We start from the raw sequence: 9630 nt of genomic DNA, 5'->3' as shown, positions 1-9630 counted from the left end.
TCCACAACGTGTGGGAAGGTTCATCACATGGGGAAAAAATACCAGTTCAGGTTTGGCACAATTTTTAGGAGAGTGTGGGTGTGCGGAGCACAATACAGCATTCAGGTACACAACACTATCTCCTCTCAACACCGTCTTGAACGTTCAAAGAATGCTTTCAGAATTCCAACGCCGTCAGCAAACAACAACAAAAGCAACAGTATCAAACAGATCTGTTGGCACATGCAAACAGTTAAAGTGTGTAAACAGAGCTGATTTTGCAATTATGGAAAAAATCAGCAGTTCTTTGTGCATCTGAGCCAAAGATTGCACGCAAGCATCATGATGATGCAGCGGCACCGTACTGCAGGAGAAAATTACTGAAGAGCAACCGCTTTTCTAGCTGCATTTGCATATACTTTTCATGCGAGGCAGCTATGCCGATTACTGAAACAGAGCTGAGCATTTAAATATCAGACAAATCTGTCATTTACCAGTTAATGGGTCATTTAAACCTGAATTTGAAATGTGCAGACCTCTACTAACTACTCTAACACTGACTGAAGAAAAATCACATTCCTGCATTATTGATGAAAACCACACAGGCATTTTCATGCTTAAAGCATGCACTCTTTAAATCAGATCTCTGGCTGATACATGTAAACATATGCATACCCACATCTACAGGCACGTTTGAACAAGGTGTCCCATTGATAACTTGCACTGACCTTGTTTTCGGTTGTCATATAAACAGATATTCTTCGATTATGTAACAGTGTGTTGCATAACAGACTGGGATGACCAATCAGGTGTGACAAAGCAATGCATCCAGGTTCCGCACTGATTCTGCAGGAGGAACGAAACCACTGTACTGGCATGGAACTGAAATAAGTGTGTACTAATGGAGAACACAGAGAAGAACTTGATGGCAAAAAGGGCTGATGACTATGACATGAGCATCTCAGTAGTCCATACAATTACATACTAGATGTAGTATTGAAGAAAAAGTGAATCTATTGACATTTCTCTCACTTTGTCTGCCATCTTGGATTGATTTTTCCACTGAATTCGGTGCAATGTATTGAGAGATTAAAGGATACATGGGCAGCTGCCTAGAAATTGACTAAAACAAGGTATCCGAGGGATGCGTACCTTCTAGAACAGTCTGGAACGGACATGTGATGCCTCCTCCAATTATGGCTCTGGTTTATGAAAGCTGCTTGTTCATGGTTTGCAACATCCATTTGAATGACACCAAAAGTTCCCCTCACACTAGATATTGCTGGACTGCCGAGAGCAAACATCAGTCATATTAAGGGCTGAGGCTGGGTCTGGCAGCATATTCAGGCACTCTCTGCTGACTCAAACAGAAAAACAGCTCCTTCGAAACTATAAGCAGAAAGCAGAGTGAACATAAGGCCATCATGTTCGTATGATGTGCTTCAGTGCATGCATGCAGACTCTGTAAGCAGACCGAGCTCACACCGTCACGTTGATCAGTCGCCCTCTTCAGGTGGTGTGAGGAATTGCTCATGACTTCACAACCCCTACTGCACAGAGCAACATTTTTTTGCTGAGTGTGTTTAAATATATTAGAACCTCTTCTTTGACATATCCGATTCATCCCAAAATAAAACAGATTCACTTTAAAAATTTAGCTGATCTATCCTTCTAGTGTTAAATTTAATTTTCAAAAGTGCACTCTGTACATATATTATGTAACTCAGAATACAGAGCTCTTTTTTTTCCTGCTTGCAAATTATCTTGTGCCTTTTAGTGCAGAGTGAAGATGTGGCTATCTGAGAAAAAGACTGCTGTTCTGAACTTGTCCTTTATAGATATTACATATGGGAACTATGTAGAAGGCCTTATGTGTTTTAAGTAATAATAATAATTAGTATTATTATTTATTTGGGGGTTAAGCAGTTTTTATTTAATTTAATTTTTTATTGCATTTATTGATTGATTGAGTGGTTGTATTTATTTATTTATTTTCGTGGGGGTGGGTGGGTAAGCATTTTATCCAACATTTATTTCCCACCCTATTTGCAGTTTTTAAGAATTATTTTATTATTTAAAAGCCCTGTCAAAAATTAAGATTAATAATAAATATATATATATTTTTTTTTTTTGCATTTAGGAGATGATTATTTATTCTCAAGCATGTACAGATAGTGTTCTGTTGTTGTATTTATTTTTTCACTTTCTTTGACTTCTTACTTTTAATATTATTTTGTTTCTAAGCCTTTGTTTTGTAAATCTGAATACCATTTTCTTGTAGTATCTTTTAGTTTTCTTAATAAAACCCCAAAAAAGTATAGATTAGCAGACTTAATGGAGTTCTCATTTTTGTTTCAATTTGGTCTCAGAAGGTTCTCATAAAATGCTTTATTTTGATTTCAAATAAAGGTGATTACAGTACTCTCATACAGTACGAGTGCAGAGCTGTATTCATATGGATTTTTGATGTGAAATCATATTTTGATCTGATTTTTTGTATCTTGACAAATCCGAGCACAATTTGAGACATCTCTTCTGAAACTCCAGAGGAGAAACATCTGAGAAGCAGGAGACAGTCTTCATTTGTTCAATTGAGATCTTATGAGTATTGCTTATAAATCGTCAACTAAAAACAAGATGCATATTTTCATTTTATTAAATACTTAAGAAGTTCACAAAATATCCAGTGGTGATATGTTTAAAAAATGTGTGAATCGCATAGAAATGCAGAAACTACTGACAGCTCTGCGGCGTGAGAGCTGGAAATTTCAGTTCAGTCCAAGTCAGTCCGAAGATGAAGATATTGTCTGTAGTGCCATATTTACATGCGTTTATGTATGTTTTTATTCATACGTGTTCATGTTGGGTGTCAGGAATGAGGATGAAGATATAAAATAGCTCCCTGGTCTTCCAGTCTCTTAAGCACGAGAGCCTCTTGATTGAGATCATGGTAGGAATTCTGAAACAACAAAGACATTCGGTGAAGCAGTGCAATGCTACATATATACGGCAACATATATGAGAATCAAAGCACGAACCACAGCTCAGTTTCTCCATTGCAAATGGATGCTTTAAAACCAACCTTCATGGATCTCATCGTATCCTTTCCATAATAGTGGATGGGCTGTTTCTTGTTCCTGGACTCTGGATATCCGAATCCAGCCACGTGCACAACGTCACAGTAGTTTAGTGCCACAAATACAGCCAGAATGCCAGTGGTGGGATGCACTGGTTTCTGATGGAGAAACAGAGAAGTGTCTTTGATAGTGTTTGTCCTCCTGCAGGGGGCGGCTGAAGACTCTTTAACTCTCCTATGAATGATTAAAGACCCCATGAAATCTTAGCTTTTACTTTCATTTTATTGCTTTTGTGTAGTTCAAATACGTCTAATCAAATGCTCTCCCTTCCTTTAGTCCCACTTGTAGATGTCTTGGAAGAAGCCTGGGATGTAACATATCCTATTGGCTTTTTTTTTTTTTAAAGAAGAAGAAGCAGCAGCACTTTCATGTCTTGCACAAGCTTTAATAGGAAATATGTCAACATCGAGTAGGACATAAAACTGTACTTGTAAAAAAAAAAATGTATGAGGTTTTAAACTTCCTAAAAACGTTTAACACACATACCTTGCCATCAAAACAATGCAATAAACTATTTAAAATGCATTCTCAGTAAATTATTGCCAACTTTTGAAACTTTCCACTTACAGTAGTAAAATAAAGTAATGCATCTTGGCTCTCTCTCTCTCTCTCTTTCTCTCTCTCTCTCTCTCTCTCTCTCTCTTTCGCTCTCGTTCCAAGTCATTAGCTTTTCCGCAGTTACTGATCTGTGCGCTCCCACACAAAACACGCTCATACATCTCCTCAAAGACATCGCACATCTCAGCCTCTGCTTCAACAACTCTCTCACCATGTTCATCAGCAGAACAAGAGTTCATCACCTCTCCGTTCCAAATGTGGCTGTAAACATTGTGCAACACCACTGGCCCTGTGGTCACTTTCTAATTGTCAACCATTAGTAGATCTTGTTCACAGTAATGTCATAAACCTATTTGTGAACTTGAGCACTGATTTCAAAATGTCTCAGAAATGTTCATTAGAAATAGAATCAAATTAGAATCAGGACTAGCATCACTTAGTTCTTTTTTTTAAATATTACTATTTAGTATTTAAGTGGAGCTTAAAGGGATAGTTCACCCAAAAATGAAAATTCTGTCATTAATTACTCACCCTCATGTCGTTCTAAACCCGTAAGACCTCCGTTCATCTTCGGAACACAAATTAAAATAAATGTAGAAAACGTATCCGTGTGGTGCGGCTGACACAGAATAGCATACGCTTTTTACGTTCAGTGGATACTCTCCAAAATGGCACCAGGGTGACGCAGAGCAGACGAATTGTTGAATAAAGTCAATAATTTTGTTTACTTTGCAAACAAAAAGTATTCTCGTAACTTTGTAAAATTACGGTTGAACCCCTGATGTGATCTCCTTGCTATGTTTCTGGATGTTGACCGTGGTAGTTACCTTGCTGTCTATGGGAGGGTCAGAGAGCTCTCAGAATTCATCAAAAATATCTTAATTTGTGTTACGAAGATGAACGGAGGTCTTACGGGTTTAGAACGACATGAGGGTGAGTAATTAATGACAGCATTTTCATTTTTGGGTGAACTAACCCTTTCAGTGTCCAAATACTTTTTTTTTGTGTGTGTGCCTGGAATAAATAAATAATATTATTATTACTATTATTATTAACTAAGCTCATGGTAGCTGAAGCACAGTTATTTTAGTTTAATTCGTAATATTGTTGTATATTTTGTAAATATTTTGAACTTGTTTTAATTTTTATATTTTCCATTTTCATTTAAAATGATGTTAAAGTTTTAGTAATTGTGTTGTATTGTTTTGTTCGTTTTTTAGGGTTAGGTTGTTTACAATTTTTATATTTTAGTTAACTTTTACTTTATTTCAAGTAACTGGTTTTAGTTTTAATTTTACTTTTAGTTAACTATAATAACCTTGGCTAAAAGTAAGTTCTATGGTTTCCATGACCGTGTGAACCCTGAATAAACAATGCATGTTACTAAGTCACAGACTAGCCTCATGATTTCCCCTAAACATTTTCCGTTTTCTTGTTCCACAGTACTTCTAATTTTAGAAGCAGCGGGTCTGGTAGCATTTCCTACTGACGGCAGACAGGAAGGCTGTGCTGGTTTCGGCTAATGCTAATCGGTGTCCAGCTTAAGAACTAGTTAGGCCTTCAGTGTGGTGAAGTTGAACTAAAGACATCATTTGTTGTTTCAGTCCGTGCACTAACAGCTCCAGAAGTGGCCGTGTATGTAATATATAAGAAGCGAGACGGTCCATCTGTCGCACGTGTGTCTGCGCCGTCTCTACAATCATGCTGACTAAATGTCCGCCTGACAGAAATATGTGGAGGGGTGTGCCTCCAAAAATACTAACTAGTACTAATACTATACTAATACTAATAATAGGATATAAATGCGCTTGTGTTTGTCTAAGCCTGACTGACTCACTGTGCTTAGTTTAAAAATATGGATGACCAAATGATGAAGAAAGACAGACTGACACAGAGAGGGTTGGGTAGGGAGGAAGTGCAAGGCTGTTACTGGCATGCACCAGAAATAAACAGACACATTACTAATCGTAATTCTCTGTGGGTTTATCAGGACACTTGTGGACTCCGATTTGAAAAAACACTACAGATAATTGACAGAAACAAACCTCTTGGCTCTCTCTGACAAACAAGCAGAATACAACATTAACACATGCGAGTGAAAACTGGCTTTGCTGAGTGAAACGCTCGCCAGTTGGACTGTGATTTTATTAAACGCAGCATCATTTATGGTTTAGGCCGATCTGTAAGAATGATAGTCTGACCTTCACTACTGTAAGCGAACAGCAGAATTTAACTGACACATTCAATTGATCAAAAGTGACAGTAAAGACATGTATAATGTTACAAAATATTTAGATTCCTGCTCTTTTGAACTTTCTATTCATCAAATAATCGTGGAAAGTAAAATGCATCACAGTTTCCACAACAAATATTCGGCAACACAACTGTTTTCAACATTGATAATAATCAGAAATGTTTCTTGAGCAGCAAAGCAGCATATTAGAATGATTTCTGAAGATCATGTGACACTGAAGACTGGAGTAATGATGCTGAAAATACAGCTGCGCATCACAGGAATAAATTATATTCATATAGAAAACAGCTATTTTAAATTGTAATAATATTTCACAATATTACTATTTGTCCTGTATTTGTGATCATATAAATGAGACTTTCAAAAAACAATTTAAAAAGTTTATCAACCCCCAAACATTTGAACAGAATCCGTCTGCTAAAAAATGTCACGTCTTCCACTGCCACCTGGACGATTTGCAGTCAGAAGCTTCTTTGTGTTTTGCATAATGCAAATATATTGTTCCTCAGGCAAAGTGCAGGTGACTCAGTTCTGATTTCAAGTTTAAAATATATTGGATAGAATAATGGGTCTTTAATTCAATTAAATTATGTTTGATACATTTATAAATATTATATAAAAAAATAATACATTTTATTCGATTTTTTTTAGTATAATCAATTTTTTAAAATATAATCTAATCTATTTTTTTTTTTTTTGCTAAAAACTTTTATTTAAAATTTATGCTTTTTTTCTACGTTAAAATGTAGGCAACTTTAATGTCAAGAATCCAAATGTGACCCTGGAGCACAAAAGCAGTCTTAAGTCGCTGGGGTATATTTGTAGCAATAGCCAACAATACATTGTATGGGTCAAAATTATAGATTTATCTTTTATGACAAAAATCATTAGGATATTAAGTAAAGATCATGTTCCATGAAGATATTTTGTAAATTTCCTATCATAAATATATCAAAACTTAATTTTTGATTAGTAATATGCATTGCTAAGAACTTAATTTGGACAACTTTAAAGGCGATTTTATCAGATTTTACCAGATTTTCAAATAGTTGTATCTCAGCCAAATATTGTCCTATCCTAACAAACCATACATCAATCGAAAGCTTATTATTATTCAACTTTCAGATGATACATACATCTCAATTTCCAAAAATTGACCCTTATGGCTGGTTTTGTGGTCCAGCAGGGTCACATATATGATGCATTAAAATGCAGCCTATGTAGGCAACTCATCCGGTTCTGGACCAAAGTCTCATTTTAAACATTTTATTACTATCAAATATGTAAATGGCACTATATCCATGTCTGAGATGACACCAAAAGTAATCCTATTATTTGGAACATCTGTTCTGCCAAAGTAAGAGTGTTTCCATGGCAATAAGAGTGTTTGTCGTTCCCTGAATCCTGGTCATGTGTGCAGATCTCACCTGTTGTCTGCGCGGTTGCAGGGGAATGATCTGAAGCAGCTTGCTGGCTGTTAGGCGAAGGAAATATGGGTCCAGGACACGGATCTGACTGGCCCGGCCGAGCCAGATCTGGTGAGGATGCTTCCAGAAACCCTTTCGGACCTAAATCGAGCACAGCGCCTCATGATTACTGGGAAATCTGGTGCATGCTGGCACATGAAGAAAAACAGTGGGACAGACTGACCCTCTTCTCATCATACAGGATCTCTTTGAGCCAGCGGAGGTCCTGCTGTTTGAAAGGAACCAGGACCTGCAGGGTGTCCAGGTCATTGTGGATACCCGGGTTATAGGAGGCGGATTCGGGATAAAACAGACGTAACGTGGTCTTGTTACCCACATCCTCCTCATAGCTTCTGACTGGGGCGTCATTCAGCCTGACATAGAAAGATACGTGAGCTAAGGTCAAAGGTCAAATCAGATTTGGCGAGTCAGAATGAGCATTGCTTCTTTCCTGCATCGTATTTTTTGAATGAGATCCAGTGCGTGTTTCTTACTAATTTGAGGGTGCTGATTCCAAACATAGTGTCTGTTTCATGCATTCTCACAAAATATGATGCATTTTGTAGCCTTTTTTTGCATTTGTATGGTGAAGAAGTCTTGCATTATTGCTTACTCAGCAGAAAAACAACACAAATGCATGATTCCTGTCTTCCTCTGAGCTACATTACAACTATTTGTTTCACATGCATTACATTATTTCATGCTTATTATGGCCAGTGACAGAAGAATATGCAAGCATGAGCCAGATGTTTTGTGCCACATCTGTAAATGTTTTACAACATCTAAACAGAGACAGAAAAAAAGCTTATTTATAAACGTATGTTTAAAGTTCTTTGTCATTAAATGAAGCATTTGAACATATTTTTCCTCTGTAGATTGTAAGTCAAATGATAGTTTTTTTTTTACGTTGATACAACTGATACATTGTTACAATGATACCAATTACTTTTTGTCATTAAAAGTTCTGAGATTTGCTTTTGTTATTTTGATAAGTGCATTGAAGCTGATACATTTATATGATTTGAAAAAAAAAACGTGTTATGGAAAGTTGTATTGATATTTTTTAACATCATAAAATCAGAGCTGTGTAATATGTGTGTGTACGAATAATGCAATTCTGTTGAAAATGTCTAACGACAGAGACAAATTGCTATTGGGCACAATTTATGAATATTGACCATGCAATGTAGTTTGTACACAATTTGTGCAGTTGATGAGGAAGAGTGGTAAAGCTTGGCAGAAAACACTACGCATTTAGCCAATTTATGAGGCTTGTACAGCCAAACTGCATTTCCCATTATTCCCTGTGCCAGCAAGTGAAAGCTAAAATACATAAAGACATTTACAGACCTAATTCACACCCTTTGCCCTTGATTTTGCTAAAGTTGTTCTAAAAAAGCTTCCTGCTTTGGCAGGAAGTTAAAAAGAGAAAAATAAATATTAAATCACCTAACACAGTCATTTTTTCCATGTGTGTGTGTGTGTGTGTGTGTGTGTGTGTGTGTGTGTGTGTGTGTGTGTGTCGGTGTGTGTGTGTGTGTTGACACACCAGGTAAGTCTAATTTGTTTCGATTAGCGCACATTCTTGAGTCAGAGTCAAGCCTGTGATCAAACAGTATCAAGGCTCAAACAAATAATGGCAACATAATGGGAGATGAACTGCCAAAACATCCAGCATTGGGAAGGGAGAGTCTCCTCTGATTAATAAAGGTCAAAGATGTTCAAAACTGAAAGAGCCACCCTTTAAAACGTTAGCATACTTTTAATGAGCTCCTATTATGGAAATAATAAACTTTAAAAGAATATGCTGAAGTGTGAACTGAATGTTATGTTTTCGGACACGTAATTGCATGTTATTTAAAATTAAATGAAAATGTATTAGAGTTTAAATTTAAATGAAATGTATTTAGTAGAAATTAAGTGCCTTTTTTGACCAACTTAAGTAGGACTTCAGTACATCTTTATATGTAATTCCATAATTACTTCTATTCTAAAGTTACTGCTGAATACTGACATGCATTTATGGTGAACTAAAATATAGTTTAATGTCATTTCTATTGAAACTTGTAAATCATGTATTTTTTAAATATATTTGTAATTATGATAGCATCTATGATATGCATTCATAGATCAACATAATGAATCAACATGTACAATTAAAATATAATAAGTTTCTTATGTCATGGCTGACAATACAGTAAAAACAGTAATATATATATATATATATATATATATA

General features: G+C 36.1%; 1 protein-coding gene across 5 annotated transcripts in view; it reads right to left on the bottom strand.

Annotated features, from left to right (window-relative positions):
- Positions 1-2471: 2471 nt before the first annotated feature.
- The window catches only part of LOC107656978 (CMP-N-acetylneuraminate-beta-galactosamide-alpha-2,3-sialyltransferase 4-like), a 26666-nt gene continuing 19507 nt past the window's right edge, over positions 2472-9630 (bottom strand). For 4 of the 5 annotated variants that reach the window (XM_016444943.1, XM_016444945.1, XM_016444946.1 and 1 more), the window contains 4 exons: positions 7579-7768; positions 7356-7496; positions 3062-3214; positions 2472-2938 (listed from right to left, as the gene is read on the bottom strand). In XM_016444943.1, coding sequence (XP_016300429.1) covers positions 2849-2938; positions 3062-3214; positions 7356-7496; positions 7579-7768 — 574 coding nt within the window. In that variant the 3' untranslated portion in view covers positions 2472-2848. The remainder of the gene's footprint in view (positions 2939-3061; positions 3215-7355; positions 7497-7578; positions 7769-9630) is intronic. The other variant, XM_016444947.1, reaches the window with a different exon arrangement.

This window comes from Sinocyclocheilus anshuiensis, unplaced genomic scaffold (assembly GCF_001515605.1).
Source record: "Sinocyclocheilus anshuiensis isolate Anshui unplaced genomic scaffold, SAMN03320099.WGS_v1.1 scaffold1052, whole genome shotgun sequence".
NCBI classification, from domain to species: domain Eukaryota; kingdom Metazoa; phylum Chordata; class Actinopteri; order Cypriniformes; family Cyprinidae; genus Sinocyclocheilus; species Sinocyclocheilus anshuiensis.
Note: the sequence above shows the minus strand (reverse complement) of the source record. Positions and strands in the feature narration are given on the sequence as shown.